The sequence below is a fragment of the Hemibagrus wyckioides genome, linkage group LG25 (genome assembly GCF_019097595.1).
Source record: "Hemibagrus wyckioides isolate EC202008001 linkage group LG25, SWU_Hwy_1.0, whole genome shotgun sequence".
NCBI classification, from domain to species: domain Eukaryota; kingdom Metazoa; phylum Chordata; class Actinopteri; order Siluriformes; family Bagridae; genus Hemibagrus; species Hemibagrus wyckioides.
Genome location: NC_080734.1, coordinates 17,923,304 through 17,942,814, shown reverse-complemented (window position 1 = coordinate 17,942,814; position 19,511 = coordinate 17,923,304). Strand labels below are relative to the sequence as shown.

Here is a 19,511-nt window from a genome sequence, read left to right as displayed (position 1 = left end):
GATGTTTATAAATACGTTTTAACAGCATATAACTTTCTTTAATCTCACTTATAATTCACCATTATTAGGTTTGAATAAAAGCCAGGAATTGTGGCTCTATGAGCAGTTATTACCGGGGCGGATTTAATTATCAGCCATCCTACTTCCCGCAGAAAGTAGACGCTCAAGGCTACTTTGACACCTTGTAATTTGTGCGTGTCAGGACTCAGGTATGACAAAGCACACACACACACACACACACACACACACAAACAGAGCGCGCTTATTGTTGTAGATGCAGGCGCCCCGCCCACTTTCCTCAGACTCATAACGTTAAGTGCGGCTCCTTTAAGAGCGCAACACGCCTCGCTCCAGAGCCGACACTATAGTGGCATTAGTGAGTGCCCAGGATAACGAGCGGACATATATATACACACACGCACGTGCACACACGTACACACCCACACACACACATACACAAACGCATATATACAAACACCATCCAGAGAGAAATCTAGATGGAATTATGAGAATGGAATACTACTGGTTTCTGTTTCTTGTCGAGTTGCATTTTCTCTTCCGACCAGGTAAGCTGCTGCCTTTAAATCATCTTTACCTCAACTGCTGTTTTACAAAGTTTTCCCTTAAAACAAAAAAAGTTTATAAGCATCAACGTGTTGCGCCTATCCAATTTTTGTGCGTAAAAGTGATTGAGGTGCGTAAACTGTGCATGAGCTGAGTCTGTGTGATCTGGCTGGAGATTAAGAGTGTAGACGTGGTTTGTTAACAGTATCAGCTCTATGCGCATGTAGTACTCGGTGTGTTTGTGAGCTCGGGAGATGAGAGATAATATGTGCTCCCCTGCTGAGGGAAGGAGTTGTGTTTGCCTGGAAACTTCGAGTGTCTCCGTTATTGCAACATACCGAGCTTTTGCACCTGAGCTCTCTCAGCACCGAAGTGATGATGAGCGCACGAGCTCGTTCAGATGAAATTTAACACAGCAACGTGAGAATTAGCACCTGTAGTGTTACTTCAACGTGGTATTTGGGGCATAGAATACATTTAACGCTGTGTCTAGCTTCAGGCTTCAGGTCAGACACTTGTTGCGTGAAATTGGTGAACTAACTCCAAAGCTGTTTCGCTCCATTTACCTAACTTTATGATCTCTCTCTCTCTCTCTCTCGCTCTCTCTCTCTCTGTCTGTCTTTTTCTTCTCTCTGTATTTTTTGGGCCTTCGGAGTGTTGGGTTGAGCAGTTACTGGAGGAGATCGGAGAAACCGGATATTGGCGTGCTTAGCCGCGGGGAGATAACGTAACGCAGTGCTGCTCGCGCGGCTTTTCAGTAAATAATTCATGGCGCGCGCTCATGTCCGCTCCGTGCATCACAGCGGGAATAAACAAGTGCATTCATTTTTTTTTTCTTTTAAAAAGGGGTCGATTAGATTTTTAATATAATTATGTTCATCATAAAAAAAAGTTCTGGCGGGTTCTAATGGGTTATGTAACTTATTAGATATAGAGAATCTTGATAGTTGAAGTTATAGGTGTATTATAAATTTATGGAGCAGGTTAAAAAAAGCAGGCGGATGGTAACGGTAAGCGAAGCAGTGCTGTCAGGTGAATGACCTCATTATTTATTATTAACTTAGTGGGACCGTTATCTGGACACGAGTGGACACACCTTGATGTTCGTTTCGATGCCTCTTTATTTTGCAGTCTGTACTTATACTCAGGAGGAGAGTGAGTTTTAGTGAGTGATTTGTGGCCATGCTAAAACCCTCGCAGTCTCTTAGAAACAAAGGGTTCTAACGTGTACTTTTGCTTGGCGTTTGCGTGGTACCCTTATCCAAGAGATTACTGAACGGGTTTACCAGGCAGAGGCACAGGGGCCCAATGAGCCAGGAGGCCCCAAAGCCAGAGACTTATTAACTAACCAGAGTTAATGTTCCAAACGTCTCTCTAAAAAACCTGAAAAACAAAAACCTTCCGCCGCAAGAAAGACGCCATGATTGCTAATTATCTGTAGAAATGAGGAGGCTGAATTGTTGTTTATGTCATTCAATATTTATCTACTGTTTCATTCGACAGGAAATGATAAAATGCACCGCACCTTTTAGGCAAAAAGGTATATTGTAAAGGAACAAAAACAAATGAATAAATGTTAAGAGGATTGTTATCGCAGCTAGAGCAACGCAAATAAATAAACAGTGCGAGGTTTTCTTTATAGAACCAAACCGGTTCTCCTGAAGAACCTTTGCTGGCATGTTTATTTTCCAGAATGTAGCCAGATAAGCCGGAGGCTGTATTATAATGAACTGACATCTTGAAGATAAATGGAATGAAATGCTTTAATAGTTGGAGGTCGTTCAAGAAAGCAGTGTTTTGTTGTGGTTCAGAACACAGAGGGCACATCGAGGCGAAACTGGTTATTTATGGCTGGACCACCTTCTCACTCAAACGACATTAAATCAGACAGTACAGGATGTCAGAAGGCGTGCCAGATCGCAGACTGCTTTTAGAGCCGTCACACGTCTAAAAGCGAGGGGTGGGGGGTGGGGGGGTATTTGGCTATTTATAAACTCAAGTGAACCAACCACTTCAACATTGCAGCTTGGTCATCGAAGACACGCAAAATACACAGACTTTAAGTAAAAAAGAGCGGCGCGTGAAAATTTGTTTTAAAGCATTCTTGCTGTCTGATTTGCATGCATCTTATTCTGGAGATAGTTTACGAATGATACTTTGGCACTTGCGCACTAAATCGTTCCTATAGTTTGACTTCTGTCTTTTCTTTTTGGACGCACGCGCCCAGTGCCACACGGAAAGCCAGCGCGAGCGCGCACGGGACAACGCTCACAGCGCGCGCAGTTTCGCTCTTTACTCTTGTCCTGGGTGTTTCCTTTTCTTTCAGCTCACAAACTAATGCTGGCTGTGGCATGCCGTTGTTCAGACATAAAATAAGAAAACAGAAATTTGTCCGCTGGATGCAAACACTGGATATGCACGTCTCGCGCATGCAAATTTGCCTGAAAATGAACAAAGCTTCGCGTCCTCCTACTTCATTCGCATAGACATCGAACGAGACTAAATCATGCACTATATGGAGAAAAAAAAAGTATTGTGGGAAAGTGAAACACATCTGTAGTTCTTCCTGAAATGGTTAAGACAAAATTGGAAATGAAGAATTATATAGAATGTCACTTCCCTTCAGTGGAACTAAGAAGCCCGCACCTGTTTCATCATTAAAACAAAAGGTCAACAAAGCCATGTTTAGCCATGGTTGGTTTGGAAGAGCTCCAGTGGCCTACACAGAGTTCTGACCTCAACCCCACTGAACACCTTTGGGTTGAACTGGAACACTGACCCAGACCTCCCCTCTAATACTCTTGTGGCTGAATGATCACCAAGCTCGAATGCATATGGTTTTGGGATGATGGGTATGATGATAGGGTGTCCAAATACTTTTGGTGTTCATTGTATTTTTATTGCAATCAAGTTATTCAGGTTTTTTTTCTTTCATACATAGATTTTGCGGAAAAAGGCAATATGCAAATAAGGACTTCACCTAACTACAACACTGCACGCCATTAGCTGATTTGTTTTATCACAAGGTTTTCGACTGGTCTTTCTCTTTCTCTTTAAAATATTCACCACTGAATATTTGTGCGCTTATGTATACACAATTGTGCATATGTCAGATCCTCTGCTGTGATTACACAATTCCACCAAACCATTTATCAATCCACACCACCATAATCACCCCGTCAATCCTCGGTGTTTCATAAGACAAAGCACTTTTTATGACGTCAACCTGTTTTTGCTCTCAGGCAACAGAATATCTTTTTTCTTTTTTAAAGCAAAAAGTTAAATAGGAAGGAATCTAAAATACTTATTTAGCACTAGACCATTTCTTTGGTTCAATATGACTTGTCAATACAGCATCACCTTTTCGTTGCTTTCTGTGTCGCTCTCTTTTTTGGTGCTCTGATGGTTCAAGCATCCATTCTGAGCAATTCTACTAAGATGAATGAGCCTACAGTCTACAGTCTAAAGCTTTACATACACGCTATGGCCAAAAGTACACAGACACCTGATACCCGAATGTGGTTTAGAATGGTATACAGTTCACTGGAACTAAGAGACTCAAACCCTGTTCCAGCGTGACAATGTACCTGTATACAAAGCACAGGGCTCCAGATATGAAGACATGATGTGTTAATGTTGGAGTGGAAGAACTTGAGAGCCCTGACTCTGACTCAACCCTTCTGGACAGCTTTGAACTGGAACACCAACTGAACCCCAGACCTCCTCACTCTTACCACATCAGTATCTGATCATACTAAATCTCTTGTAGCTGAATGATCACTAATCCCCACAGATGCACTCCAACATCTAGTGGAAAACCTTCACAGAAGAGTGGAGCGCATTCTAACAGGAATAGGAGGGGCTATGGAATATGGAATGGGATGTTCATCAGGCACATATGAGTGTGACGATCTGGTGTTCACATGACTTTGGGTGTATTTAGTCATTAATTTATTTGTAAAATTTTTTTCTCTTGTATAGCACCAGTTAGATGTCTGGTCTTTGTGAATACAGGGAGAGAGACATCTGAAGAAGGATATATCTGTGTGTACCTGAAGACATGATGTTCGGAAAAGCTGCTTAATATTTTCTTCCCATCACAATTTTTTCTCAATTTCTTTTCTCAGTATATTTTTTATAGCAACTCCAGCCACTGGGACAATTGACCTGTCTTATTTTATTAGCTTGAGATTCATCAGTGATGTGGTCAGTTCTTCAGAGTCTATAGTTATCGTGCTTTTGCCACCTTCCAGGATCTTATACTCTCTGCTGTTTAAAAGCAATCACTCAGTCATCTCTCCATCAGGAACCAGTCAAATCTCACAAAAGAGCCATTTACTATAAACCAGGAACCTCTGAGCAAAGTAAATATGCTGGTAGCAGATAATCCCAAAGCATACATGCTCGAATACAAATATCTGGTGACATATATAGTGTTGACGTTTTTTTCTCACTATCCCGCACACACACACACACACACACACACACACACACATATACCTCTGCATAACGGTGAACCATTTTCCCACAACTTTTCTTTCTCTTTCTTTTCATCCTCCTCTTGCTTCACCTTGCGATTACAATAATTACTAAGCAGACATGTTCACACATTAGTGATGGTTTACTTGAGAATCATTGAAACTCTAAAAGTACTGGATATAGAACTTAAACAGCTTCTCATACACCGAGGATAAGGACGTTTCACATATGGTGGCTAATATCTGTTGTCAGGTAGTTTTCTGCAGCTCACTCCAGCTTCTGTGACGTAATTGGACAGACTGCGGGTTGCCAAAAACACAGTAAATCAATACCATTTCAATTGGAGTAAGACTCGTTTAACTGGTTTTCACAGTCGATGTCAAAAAAAAAGGATGTAACTGTAAGTGTGACCGTTTGTCCTGCACGCATGGTTGCTGTTTACTATTGTACTATGTCGCAAAAGAAAAACACCAAAAAAACAACAACACGATATGCCCTGACATCCTTCTGAGCAAATCCTTGTTCAAATGTTTGTATCCGTGTTATGACTCTTCAGCTTGTTTGTCAGTCACATGCAAGGCGGATTCAGGTAACAGGTTACACATGCTGGCGGTTTACTAAAGATTCACGGCGGTGGCTCGTACACAAGACGAACACAAGTTGAAATAGGAGCGTGTTTCTGCACGCTTTTATGAAAATCAGATATAAGGCTGCAGTTCTGATGAGCATGTTGATTAGAAAATGGAGCAAGACATGGCGTTTTCCATTCTTACTTTGCCAGACATGTTTGTAAGCTACTTAAACCGGTGCATGTCATGACAAAGTAATTTGTCATAACGTGCAAGAGGAGCTTCAGTCACAGCCAAGCTCATGGGGGAAAATGCACTCCCTCTCTTTAACACACTCGCACCCACACACGGTATTGATCTTTTTAGAATGGTTGTGATAATTGATGAAGATTAGAAATTGAGAGGTGAGATTCTTGGGAAGAAATAAAACAAGCCGGTATGGTAACATGCTCCCTCACTTGGCTCAGGTGAGACTGACTGTGATGGACTGCAGCACGGCACAAACAAAGGCTACGAAGCTCTCTTCTGAAGGCACTTGGGAACTTTATTTGCTGTAAATGAGCAACGATTCTCGTCGTCTATCTCATGTAACCTCACTGAAGTTATTACTGGGTTGCTGTTGAGTTGTTTTATGTGTAGAGAGAGTTTTTATCTTTTTATTTACTCCACTTTCTTCCAATTTATGCACTGCCAACCTACCAGTGTTTAATACAAAAATACAAAAAATATAAAACTGAGCCCATTTCAGTTCTGCAATTCTTTTTTATTTCACTCCCTATAGGGCAATGTTTTTTGACCAGGATTGACCTATTTGACCAATTTGCAGGCAGTACCAGGCCCGTAATTACACCAGACGGATCCCAGCTCGCGGTGCAGCTGGATGGCCAATTCGTCCTTCGTTGCCATGGTGACGCACCAGTGCGTTGGATACGGGAGGATCGTCCAACCCGAGCAATAAAGGAGGAGAAGAGGGAACACCACCTGTCAACCATCAGTGTGACCAAAGCGACTGCACTGAACCGGGGCAAATACGTTTGTGTGGAGTCCACAGGAAAGAATAGCTCCATTTATGTGTATGTCACAGGTAGGTGAAGCTCATAGTATTTGTGTATTTATGAGACACAAGAGATACTGTATGTCTGAATATCTCAGTGGTAGACATAGTAGTAGAGTAGAGTCTGGTAGCTGTGTGACAGATTCAAAATACTTCAAGGTACAAGGGTGCCTGCTCTGTCTTTTATATCCATCCTGTTTTGTTTCTCTCCTCTCACACTCTTTATATCTTCCATTTGGCCTGTCTTTCTCAATCTGGTGCTTTCTCTCTCTCTCTCTCTCTCTCTCTCCCTCTCTCTTTCTCTCTCTCACTTACTGCAATGTCATGTCTTAATCTACCTTGGTTGTGTTTCATTGGTTCTTGATTTAGCCTTCCTCTTAGCAGATCCTGACAACGTCTTCAGGAGGTCCATCATCTACGACATCATGGCCGGGGCAGGAGACACTGCCTCAATCCCCTGCCTACCCACCGACCCCAGAATGGTCGACCTGCATCTTGAGACATGTGACGGACAACCACTGCCATTCGGGATGAGGTACAGCGCTAGCATTGAGACAGGCATTTCCTTGATGGACATCCAGCCCAACTACAAGGGATGCTATATCTGCGTGGGAATTCTGGGAGAGACGATGGCCAGATCTACGGAATATAAGCTTAATGTGCGACTGGGTGAGAGACAGAGAGAGAGAGATTACGCTCTCACCTTGCACTCTTTATATAGATCATTGTTAACACAAACTATTTGTTCCGTTAACCTTCTTTTGTACTGATTGGCTGTCAGTTCCAGATACACCGCCCCGTATTTCACTTCAAGAGCATAACAGAGTGTTCCGTACCGAGGGCCAAAGGCTCACACTCACCTGCTCCACTTCTAACGTCAACAGTGACATAAAGGTTAACTGGGTCCCGCCTGTTCAAGTGGTAAGAACGCAGGCAAATTCTTCTCTGCATACCTGTACCATATTCTGTGCATGTAGACACACCCACACACACACACCCCTAGTTATTTTTGTGTAACGACCTATTTACACTTTGCATATTAACTGCATAATTACTCCACAGCACAAAATAAGAGTCCAGCCCCAAATGGCGATGGCGCTTTACTCGCTTTTGATCTGTAGCTGGAAAAAATCATTTTAACATGTAAATATATTCATGCGTTTCAATATTAGAGAAATATTGTTCTGGGAATGTAACTTGTATGATGCAAGATATCGCAACTTAATATGCTTTAATATGTAATACAGTGGCTCGCTGAAAGCGCTAATCTTAAAGGCCACAAGCAGAGCCTGAAATGAATAAACCTGCACCGTTATCTTATTTCAATTTGATTTCAAGAGAATACTAATGGCTAAGAAAATCTCCTACATGCAAATACACCTTTATAGCCTTTGCAAATTACGTTATGCATGTCACCGTCTCTCACTTCTTTACCAAATATCTTTTGGGGAATATGTTCTCGCTGTGTTTTTACAGGAAGCATCCGTGAAGCAAAACTCACAGCTTTTGACCGAGCCAGTCATGCACAAACGCACAGCCATCCTCCAGGTCGAAGCTGTGACGACCAAGGATTCGGGAAGCTACCGCTGTGAGGCAGAGAACTCCAAAGGGATTAGTAATGAGGCAGTCTGGGTGGATGTCTTCAGTAAGGCCACCTACAACTGATACACATGATACAGTACATTTACATTTAAGTCATTACATTTTAGTAAATCCTCTTGCAGTCAAGTGCGTGGAGTTCAGATTAATTCCACTTTATACACTGTAAGATAAGACGGTTAAACTCAACTCATTGTCAAGAAAATGGATTAATTTTTGTTTTGTTTTGTTTCGTTTCATTTAGCTTTAAAATCTGAGAACAATATCCTAAAACTTGTCATGGCACCTGGAGTTAAAGAGAAGAAATAAGTTCACATATAACTTAATGGGGCTTTCATGTTACAGTTACAGTGGTGACATTAAGACCCACATCTGCCCACATCTGTGTATATGTGGGTTTTCACTTTCAAACCTCTATACCTAATTACTGGGTTTCCCCAGAAGTAATGCAGGTTATGTGTCCATCCCTCTCTACTTGTGAATATGCTAGCTACAAGACTGTGACTTTCTGAACCAATAAAATGAAACCAAAAGTAGATCACTTGAAACTAAGCAGCAAAATAATTTTGACACTTTTTCTACACGACTTCTTCTCTTTTTCTACACTGACTGTCCTTCCAAAATCTACAACTTTAATGTGCTGTCTGTTTTAGGCAAAGGGTTTATTAACCTGACTCATGTAGACAACGGGACCTGGAGAGTGCGTGAAGGAGAGAGTCTGTCTCTGCGTGTGGATATGGAAGCCTACCCTAAACCACACGTCTTCTCCTGGAGCTACGATCGCAAAAATCTCACTAACACAACTGACCATGTTATCACCACGCACTCGCAAGCGCACAGGTATGCACACACCAGTATGTACACGTTTTCACGTATCAGCTTGACGATGGTGTTTATTTTCCCTGCATGCGATGCCATTTTGTTGTTTCTTTACAGTTATCACAGTCAGTTAAAGCTGGTGCGTTTAAAAGTATCAGAGAGCGGTGTCTACACTTTCCTGGCCTCCAATGGTGACGCTAGTGTCCACCTGACATTTGAAGTCCATGTCCTAAGTAAGTTTCTGAGAAAAAGATGTTAGTTGTGTTGTGTGAGAGGAACCCGTTGCATGTTGGTTCTGCTTCAGTGAATCATGTGACTTCACAGCCGTGTCCTACTGTGTTGTTACTGCAGAGTCAAATAGCACAGAGCAAACAGAAGTATGTACACACTTTGCAAACGTGATTGCTTTGCTGTTACGTTTATTGTCACATTGAATGATTTTCTTTTACCTCGTTTTACAGTAACGTATCGTAGCTGCAGGTTTGAATAGAATAAAATACCCCACCCAGCATCTAACCACTAAATCCATGGCTTTAATCTACAGGTAAACCAGCCATTGTATCTCATGAAGGTCCAGTTGATGGGCAGGTGCGCTGTGTGGCTGAAGGTTATCCCCCACCTCGGATCACATGGTACTACTGCGACCAACCCCATGCCAGGTAAACATGCTCAAAGCTTGTCAATTATTCATTGCACACGTTCACATACATTGCAATCTCCTTTACAGTGGAAACACAAGGATAGAAATTAAGAACTATGTAGTGCGTGGCAGTGGGAGCATCTTGATTGGTCAATGACCATATCATGATCGGGGCAATAAGCCTATGATAGGTCAGGCCAGTCATGTGAGTCTGGAAGATAATATAGGTACAGTGTGTACTTAGAGGGACAGTTATTCTTAGATGACACACTACTGAGTAAACACGTGGTGTCCGGAGCAAACCAAACACTAAACCATAACATTTCAGGCAGAGGGTCAATATGAGTATTATCATTAGGTTAGATTCGAAATCTTCTCTTCTTTCTGATCGAATCAGCAGTCAGTGATGGTTAGCGAGTGATCCCATAGTGGAAAAAAAAAGTGATAGCAAGTTTTAATTTTAATTAGCTTCCTTACTGTTAAAAGATGTAGTTCTGCATGATCAAGGCTTGGAGGAAGTAGGATTGCTTGACCTCCATTCTTTGTCATCCATGTTGAGCGTGTCGGTACATGTTGGGACGTGAATGCAGGGACATCACAAAGACAGTCAGTTCCTTTTGTATGGTTGTGGATGTTAATTACAACAACAGCAAATCCTTTTCAGGACAATTGGAGCGAGCATTCATAATGCATGTATGCATGTTATAACTTGTATGTAGAGTTATGCAGAGAGTGTGAGTGTGTCCATGACTATTGTTGTTTCCTTATGTGATCCTCTAGGTGTTCTAATTTGTTAAATGCGACACAAGAGGAGGAGGACGTCGTCACTGTGACTATGACTAACCCACCCTTTGGGAAGGGAGCGGTGGAGAGCCGCTTAAACATCACCAAGAACAATTACCCCACCCTGGAGTGTGTGGCTTCAGCCGAAGGCGAGATTGTCTACACGTTGTTTTCCATCAGCGGTGAGAACAAAAACAATCATGTTCACCCTCCTCACACAATAAAGCACACACCCAGTTAAGAGCTAATTCCAGACTTAAAAACCAGTTCTTTGCATAAAACCAGAGAAAAAAAACAAAAAAACAGACAAGGTTACCAGGATCTAAGGTGAGCAATCCCCAGGATATTAACTGTTATTAAATGAAATGCTTGTTATGTGTGTGTGTAAAGGTACCGCTCTATCCTTCTGATGAAAGCACTTATACTAGTACTACATGAGAGCTCGGAGCCTGAAAATTAAAATATTGAAAATCGAATATTTAGAGGAACTTCAGAACAGTTTCCTAAAGCATTAAATTCATACCTCAGGTCACAGTCTGACCTCATCTCATCTCACATTGTTTTTCTGCTAATAATTTAAAAAAAAATAATATATTTTTTTTAACAAAAAGTTCCTATAACAATAGGCCAAAAAAAATAAAAAAATTAATTGTAGTTATTTTTAGTGTCACAATTACAATATTTGTTTATTTTTATAATGATAATGACTGAATCAGTTCCTTATCTGCGATGTGAAAATTATATGAAATACGCTCGATCGTTCTGTTAGAAGATCGGTTTAGTAGATTTACCTGCCATGTGACTAACGAACTGAGGAATGTTAAGTGTATAGATTTGCATACCCTTAGGACAAATTGGGAAAACGAAGAAAAAAAAAGTTCCTGTGTTAGGTTTCAGATGTTCCCTTCAGTATCATACGTTATATAAAACACTGAAAATATGGTAACCGTGAAAAAAATAAATATTTATATCTGAAGAATGCTACCTGATTATACCTGTTAAAATTTGCATTTAGGTCTCTGGGATAAACAAAAACATGTACTCTAAGCATTTGTGTGCCCAACCCGTTGCCCTTAAGAACTGCCTCCAGCCTCTTTGCCTCAATCCTCTTGGCAGTTACAACTGAGAGGATCTAAAAACAGATTCCGTGACATCTGTTATAATCTTGACAGATGTCATACCCTGCCTTTTTTATTATATTTAAAAAATAGTTCTAGAAACTGACAGAACCGTTATAGAGAATGTCTTATTTCTCTAAGTTCGTGTCAAACATTTTTTGTGTTGACTTTGTACCGATCTTGTTGCAAGATAAATCCACATTTTTACATTCTTGGATTTCCTTTTTAGTAAATATTGAAATTGAAAATATATACCCGAAGCCATAGCAGATAGGAATCTTTGTACTTTAGCAGCATAAATAGTTTGTGAAACAGCCATGCGTTGAACTTTTAATGCGTTTTTAATCTCTTTTGTCCAAACTATTCTTTCCATTTTATGTTCAATTCTATTACAAACTGTCCTCTGCAGCTGAGTGGTTGGCTTGGCTTCATCATAACAACCATTATTCCGTTCTGCTGTTGTTTTGCTTTTTGATCCATTCAGACATTACACTCCATTGAATTTCTCGCAGCTTTATCGCTGTCTTTCTCACACTCCATCACTCCCTGTTTCTGCCTGCGTCTTGGCCGGCGATTCTCGACGTCTCTTAGCTTCATCTGTTCCTGCTTTCCCATTCATTATCAAGAGAATCACAGAGAAAATGTCCCAGATCTCATCTGTTGTTGGCATCTTGTAACATCTAATTTTTTGCAGATTATTTAAGGCATCTGGCCAGCTCACCTCTCCGTTCCATTGTTTGCCTTGCTTGTACTGAACCTTTTCATTATACTCTTAGATTAGAACAGTGTGTGAATTTCTCGTTTATTTTCATGTTACAAGCACCCAATGAGTCGCATGTGTATATTGCAAGGTGAAGCAAAGTTAACCAGAGTTTTATTAGAATGGGTTTTATCTTAACTTTTAACATTTATCTCGAACCAGCATCCTTATATGTTTTTTTTCCCTGAATTTGATTAGTTCTTTCTAGATTAGACTAAGTGCCTGGGGCTCCCAAGTTTCTGGAGTGTAAATAGAGTTTGGGGTGGAGGTGGTTAGAAGTGTTTCCACTGGTGTGAGTTCAGGGCTTTGGGTGGAGGGGGCTGCTTGAGTCTCTTTGTCTGTAGTAAAGTATGTTAAGTGGAGAAGATCTAACCAAAGTTTAACCTCTTATAACAGATGACTGATGTACGAAGACGATGATGATGTATGTGTGTGTGTGTGTGTGTTGTGGGGATGATATGAAGGCACAGTTTTTCAGGCACAGAGGGACAGTGAGGGGAGGGATAGTGAGATAGAGGGAGGGAGGAGAGCGGTAAAAGCCAGTGACCGGTTTACAGAGGATTATTTCCTGCAGAGTCGGCATTCTCTGACTTGAAATGGAGAGAAAGCTTCTTATGGCTAAAGAGCTTATTACACCTCAGAGTACAAAGCAGAAAAAACAATAACACTCAAACACACATCCTAGCAACGCAGTTGTCGTTACGAAACGTGTACAAAAGTCGTGGAGGAAAAATAAAACAAAACAAGCACGAGTTCGTACGTAATTGCAACAGCACACTCATTTTATCTCTAGATTATCTGCTAACAGTTTGTGGAGGCGCAGCTGCCTTGTTTTGGCTTGATTTCTGTCTCTCTTCACTGACTTTAAAATCATAAAGATCCCATGTGTAGATAAGGGAATTGTCTACAAGTGTCAGTTACTCTTAGAATTTGATTAGAATTTATCGTCTCTCACATTCATTTTTTCATTTTGTGTGTGTGTGTGTGTGTGTGTGTCTTATACAAACCAGAACACCGGCCCGATCTTGCATCTCAACCCTTCCTTTGATGTCTTTCAGTTTTCTCTTTCTGATATATTTTTGTTATTGTTTTGTCTGTTTTTTTCCCCCTCTTCCAGAACGTTCTGTTCCTCATGAGCTTTTCACTCCATTGCTGATTGGCTTCATTGCTGCAGCAGCCATCCTTTGCCTCATCCTGTTTGTTCTCGCTTACAAGTATATGCAGGTAAGGCTGAACACATCATACAATGCAGAGCAGAATGAATGGGCAGTGAAATTACTGAATTACTGGCAGGGCTTCAGTGCTGATTTTGTAATAATAATAATAATAATAAAGTTCTTCTTGATGATGTCTTTGATCAATTTTATAAGGCACAGTATGAGCCAGAAAGTGGAGTTTGGTTGTGTCCATGTTCAGCATTGAATGTCTTTGTCATGTCAGACTCCACAGTGGTGCTTAATATGAAGCTGATATCAAAGTAGACACTCAGAGTTTGTAGTTTTTTATAACTCATTTCTGTTTTTATCTAGCCTGCTAGGGGCATAGAAAAGTTACAAAAACTCAAAAGTTTGTCTTCACACAAATGTTTGTATCGGATATCAAACCCATCTCTGCTCTCTGAGATGCTCCAAAATGTGAAGCCGTTCTAAAATGCCATGTAAGGTTATCCAACAGAGGGAAAAACACACGTCTCACACTGAAAGCCAACAGAGTCCTGACTCAGACTTGCGGCCATAAAATTATTCATTTGTTTATACTGATTGAAAACGTCCCATAAGTTGATGGACAGTGTTCTGGTAAGAAGGGTTCCGTATTAGATTACTTAGATTACTGTAACAGAACATTACAGACTGACTTGTAATGCTATTTACTGTATATACCACATTACTTTAGGTCGAGCCAGAAAACTTTTTTTACAAATCCTGAGCGAACTACAACTGCTATTTACAAAGCCAATGTTGAAACTTGCACTAGTTGTGCTAGGGAACCTAATATACAACACAATTATATTAAGAGCTCTGTGGGATCTCTTAAAGATTAAAGGGAACCTGCAGCTATTTAAATGAGAAGAACACAACATTGTATAGGACATCATGAATTCAAACCAGATGTTGATTAAGTCTTGTGTTTCCAGGTCGACTGTGGTTCTCATGGCAAAACACTTGGTTTTACCCCATCAGGGAACCTCTGGGGGGTAATAAGTTCACTTTGTAAGCTGTTACTCATGATCTTTTATGTGTCATGCGTGGCAGCTTTGCACTATGCATAAGAATTCAACAGCAACAACAAACAAATACACACACACAAACAACAAACAACTACACAAATGGTCAGCGCTTAGAGCGGTCTATTGTTCTAGTTGTCAGCTTACTATAAATGTATTTAATCAGCCATCTTTGGCTTCTTTAGTTTAGAACCGCAAGGCAAATGGAAGATACTTATTAAACATTTTATACCAGGAAACAGCGTTATATTAGTTGATTCCCGTGTTTAATAGAAATGGATGACATTTATTATCATTTATGGACTTCATGAGAAACCTGAGCTGCACTATAACCTGTTGTACTACAGGCAAAAGCAGAAGTGTGCTGTTTTATTGCTGTAATAATGGACCAATAAATCAATGTGTCTATGTCTTGTTCGGGAACATTTTCTATAACCCTTTGGTAAAAGTCTATCCTGCGTACATCTTTCAGAAACCTAAATATCAAATCCAGTGGAAAGTCATTGAGGGAATCCACGGCAACAACTACGTCTATATAGACCCGACCCAGCTTCCGTACGACCACCAGTGGGAGTTTCCACGGGACAGGCTGCGATTCGGTCAGTTGGGTTTTTGTTTACCGTCTCCATCACTGGCGCCATCAATCAACGACACTCTGTGTGGCCCCTACTTCAGTGTGTTTTATAGTGTACCGTACTTTCTGTGGGTTTTATGGAAGTATGGCATCACTCCAGGCATACAAAGCACACTAACATATTATCTGTGCCAAAAAAGATGGTAATAGTTAACCAGTTCCTCATTTAATTCTGATCAAAGGTCAGCATCCCATATCTGCTGCCGTGAGAGAATTTTTTGGGAAATGCACGTTTCTCTGTAACGACAGATTTATATTGGTGGATTTTTTTTTCTGCATCCACAGGCAAAACTCTCGGCTCAGGAGCATTTGGGAAGGTAGTGGAAGCCACAGCATATGGAATGTCCAAGGCTGATACAGTGATGACTGTAGCAGTCAAAATGCTCAAACGTAAGTAGATTTGCGGAGATGAATGAATCCCAGAATTCTTTGTTAATGCAGAGGGAAGCTGTAGGCGTTAGAGGGTGTGCTATAACATCTCGCTCGGAAACACCGGATCACTGATATCCAGCAGTCACTCTGGTAAATAAAACTGTGGGAAAACTGAGTCTTTCACTTGAGGGACTTAACAGGCTTCAGTTCCAAGAACCCAAGATCAATACTCCTCACAAAGATCAGGTTATATTACCGCTAAGACAAGTCTAAGTGTTAGAGGACGCAATTTACATACCCTTATGTCAGTAACGTAATAAGTACTTTATGTTAAAGGTGTCGGGTTTCCGAAGCAGTTAATGACAGCTTTAAATAATCCTAACGCATTTACATTGTGAAAGGTTTTAAGGTCACTTAAGAATGTAGAATGTATGCTTGAATAAGCCAAGAGTTTGTATAGCGCTCAGAACGTAAGCTTCAGGTGTGTCTTTTTGTGTGCCTGTTCTACTGTTTTCATATTCATTTGTCTGTCATTTGATGTTGTGCCACAGCGAGCGCTCATGCCACTGAGAAAGAGGCTCTGATGTCAGAACTGAAGGTGCTCAGTTACCTTGGCAACCACATAAACATCGTCAACTTATTGGGCGCTTGCACTGTCGGAGGTGAGAGAGAGAGAGAGAGAGAGAGAGAGAGAGACAGATCATTCATTCATAAATTGCACAAGCACAAAAAGACAGAAAGAGAGACATTTTACTCCTCCCACAAAATTTATAACACAATATTTAATTGTAATTTACAGTTAGTATTAACAATGTTTAATTAATGTGTTATTTTTTTATATAATATTAATGTAAATGGCAGCATGGTGGCTTAGTGGTTAGCACGTTTGTGTGTGGAGTTTGCTTGGTGGGTTTCCTCCCACAGTCCAAAGACATGCTTCTAGGCTGATTGGCGTCTCTAAATTGCCCGTAGTGTGTGATTGCTTGAGTGAATGAGAGTGTGTGTGCCCTGCGATGGGTTGGCACTCCGTCCAGGGTGTATCCTGCCTTGTTGCCTGATGACTGAGTTCCTGAGGCTCCTCGTGACCCGAGTATAGATCGGATAAGCGGTACAGACAATGAAATGAAATGAATGTAAATTTCATTCAGAAATAAGTCCTAAACTTTTTTAATCATTTCTTTTTGGCTATTTCATTGATCGTTTGGTCACTAAATCGGGCCAAACTGAATTGAATTAAATTGAATTTAGTTTGAATTGAACTGAATTAAGAGAAATGGGAGAATAAACAGATTAGGCAATGCCGTTAGCAAAAAAAGGCATAAGGGGGCGATGAGATAAAACAATCAGCCCTAAAGTTTAATGTTAAAGTTTAAAAGTGTAGTGTAAATGTGTGTGTGTGTGTGTGTGTGTGTTGTATACTGATTTGATCATTGTTGGGTCTTTCCTCAGGTCCGACTCTGGTGATAACTGAGTACTGCTGTTTCGGCGACCTGCTGAACTTCCTGCGCCGAAAGCGTGATTGCTTCTGCTGCTCCAGACCGGGAGATGACTCTTACTATAGAAATGTCTTGTTACATCCAGATTCAGGGTGAGACATGTTGATATATCTGCCTTTTTTACATTTTATTTGGAATTTGTAAACAAACAACTAATGAAGCCTGCTGACGTAACGTGATTCTTGTTTACAGTGAAGGTAGAAACGGCTATATGACCATGAGGCCTTTGGCTTTGGGAGTTCAGTCCACTGAGAAGCGTTCACTACCTAAAAGTAAGTGAAGAAGACTCTTCTCTTCTCTTCTCTTCTCTTCTCTTCTCTTCTCTTCTCTTCTCTTCTCTTCTCTTCTGCGGAAGAGTATTTTTACAGCATTTAGTGCAATTTATTTGTATTTAACATCTCAGAGTAATTACATTTGGTGTATGTGTGTGTGAGTAGCGTGTTGGAGGAGCATGGCTGTGTGAGAGTTTAACTCGTGGTCCTAGTGGTGTGCGTAGCAAGTGTTGAGTCTTGTGTTTTAGCAGTCAGTGATGTGGTGGGGAACAAGAACATTGTTTCTGTCTCCCACATGAATCGTGCAATCGTTGTTTTTTTGAATGACTTTTTCAGAGCAACCAAACTGATTCAGCATGGTGCAATAGTTTATGTTGTCTTATGTCCGATCTTTTATTCTGATAAAATGACTCCAAAAACACTGTCTCAGTACGGGCGACTGGTCTCTCCCATGAAGAAAATCTCCCCCGCTGGTAAAACATCTGATGTCTTACAAGAGAATGTTTTTTATGCTTCTCAAAGAACATGTAGATGAACTAAATGTTTGACTACACTATCTTTGTATCCACCAATGCTGACATGAAATTGTGGTAGAACAGGGCATCTGAACCAAACCCAGAGAAGCCCTGCTCAAATGAACCAAACCCAGAGAAGCCCTGCTCAACTGAACTAGACTCAGAGAAGCCCTGCTTGACCGAACCAAACCCAGAGAAGCCCTGCTTGAATGAACCAAAGCCAGAGAAGCCCTGCTCGACTGAACCAGATCCAGAGAAGCCCTGCTCGACTGAACCAGACATTGAGAAGCCCTGCTCGACTGAACCAGACGTTGAGAAGCCCTGCTTGACTGAACCAGATCCAGAGAAGCCCTGCTCGACTGAACCAGACGCGGAGAAGCCTTGCTTAGCTGAACCAGACCCAGAGAAGCCCAGCTTGACTCAACCAGACCCAGAGAAGCCCTGCTCAACTGAACCAGACCCAGAGAAGCCCTGCTCGACTGAACCAGACCCAGAGAGCCCCTGCGTGGCTGAATAGCACCTGGAGAAGCCCTGCTCGACTGAACCAGACATTGAGAAGCCCTGCTCGACTGAACCAGACGTTGAGAAGCCCTGCTTGACTGAACCAGATCCAGAGAAGCCCTGCTCGACTGAACCAGACCCGGAGAAGCCTTGCTTAGCTGAACCAGACCCAGAGAAGCCCAGCTTGACTCAACCAGACCCAGAGAAGCCCTGCTCGACTGAACCAGACCCAGAGAGCCCCTGCGTGGCTGAATAGCACCTGGAGAAGCCCTGCTCGACTGAACCAGACCCAGAGAAGCCCTGCTCGACTGAACCAGACCCAGAGAGCCCCTGCGTGGCTGAATAGCACCTGGAGAAGCCCTGCTCAACTAAAAAAAAGCACAGTGGATTCTGGCACATTGCTGGTGCTGCCTGCATTGGAAGTGGCAGGCAAAGTGATGCAGAGCCATCACTTAGAAGCAGCAGTCACGACATCAGTGGGGACGGGGAGACTTGGAGATAGATGAGCCTGTGTTTAAAGTACCGATTAAGAGAAAGAAACGGGAAAGGATGAGGGAAGAAACAGGCAAAGAAAGTTACAAAGGTAAAGGGAAGAGAATCAGACAGTAATAATGTCAACCATTTTAGATGTGAAAGCTTTTATTTTATCTTTTCAGATTTTGACTTTTCATCATCTTTTTTATTTATTCTGCTTTTTAATAAACAGGATTTACCTTGTGGATGTTGCGAGTTTCAGCATTATTGGATCAAGAGAATATGAAAAGAGAGTAAACTTCTCTGAACTTGTAAAGCAGAAACAGATTGATTTCTGTGCTGCAGAAAAGCCACAGTGATGTTACCAGTGCTGCTGATTGGGTGAAGGAGTGGGATGGGTTGGTGATTTTTTAAATCACAACACTGAAGAGATTTTCAGTGAGGTTTTTGTTTTTAGCTTGTGTGTATACTGCCACCAGAGCAGTTTAGAAGACTGTTTTAAGATTGAACAGCATAACTGCTAACTGCAGCAATGCAGATGTTGTAATTTTGATCAGATCATTTAGACCGGGAACTGAGCAGAACTTCATGCAGTCTCCCATAAGCACCTGTGGGAGATGATGGAGGCCCACAATAAG

At 41.4% G+C, this 19,511-nt stretch overlaps 1 protein-coding gene across 3 annotated transcripts in view; it reads left to right on the top strand.

Annotated features, from left to right (window-relative positions):
- The first annotated feature begins 331 nt into the window (after positions 1-331).
- kita (KIT proto-oncogene, receptor tyrosine kinase a) overlaps positions 332-19,511 on the top strand; it is a 30,316-nt gene continuing 11,136 nt past the window's right edge. The window contains exons 1-15 of one of the 3 annotated variants that reach the window (XM_058379059.1): positions 332-566; positions 6,439-6,696; positions 7,051-7,335; positions 7,448-7,587; positions 8,143-8,311; positions 8,919-9,105; positions 9,202-9,317; positions 9,629-9,743; positions 10,505-10,689; positions 13,503-13,609; positions 15,082-15,208; positions 15,529-15,633; positions 16,167-16,277; positions 17,065-17,203; positions 17,304-17,383. In XM_058379059.1, coding sequence (XP_058235042.1) covers positions 506-566; positions 6,439-6,696; positions 7,051-7,335; positions 7,448-7,587; positions 8,143-8,311; positions 8,919-9,105; positions 9,202-9,317; positions 9,629-9,743; positions 10,505-10,689; positions 13,503-13,609; positions 15,082-15,208; positions 15,529-15,633; positions 16,167-16,277; positions 17,065-17,203; positions 17,304-17,383 — 2,185 coding nt within the window. In that variant the 5' untranslated portion in view covers positions 332-505. Of the gene's footprint in view, positions 567-6,438; positions 6,697-7,035; positions 7,336-7,447; positions 7,588-8,142; positions 8,312-8,918; positions 9,106-9,201; positions 9,318-9,628; positions 9,744-10,504; positions 10,690-13,502; positions 13,610-15,081; positions 15,209-15,528; positions 15,634-16,166; positions 16,278-17,064; positions 17,204-17,303; positions 17,384-19,511 lie in introns of all 3 variants that reach the window. The other 2 variants (XM_058379058.1, XM_058379057.1) reach the window with 2 other exon arrangements.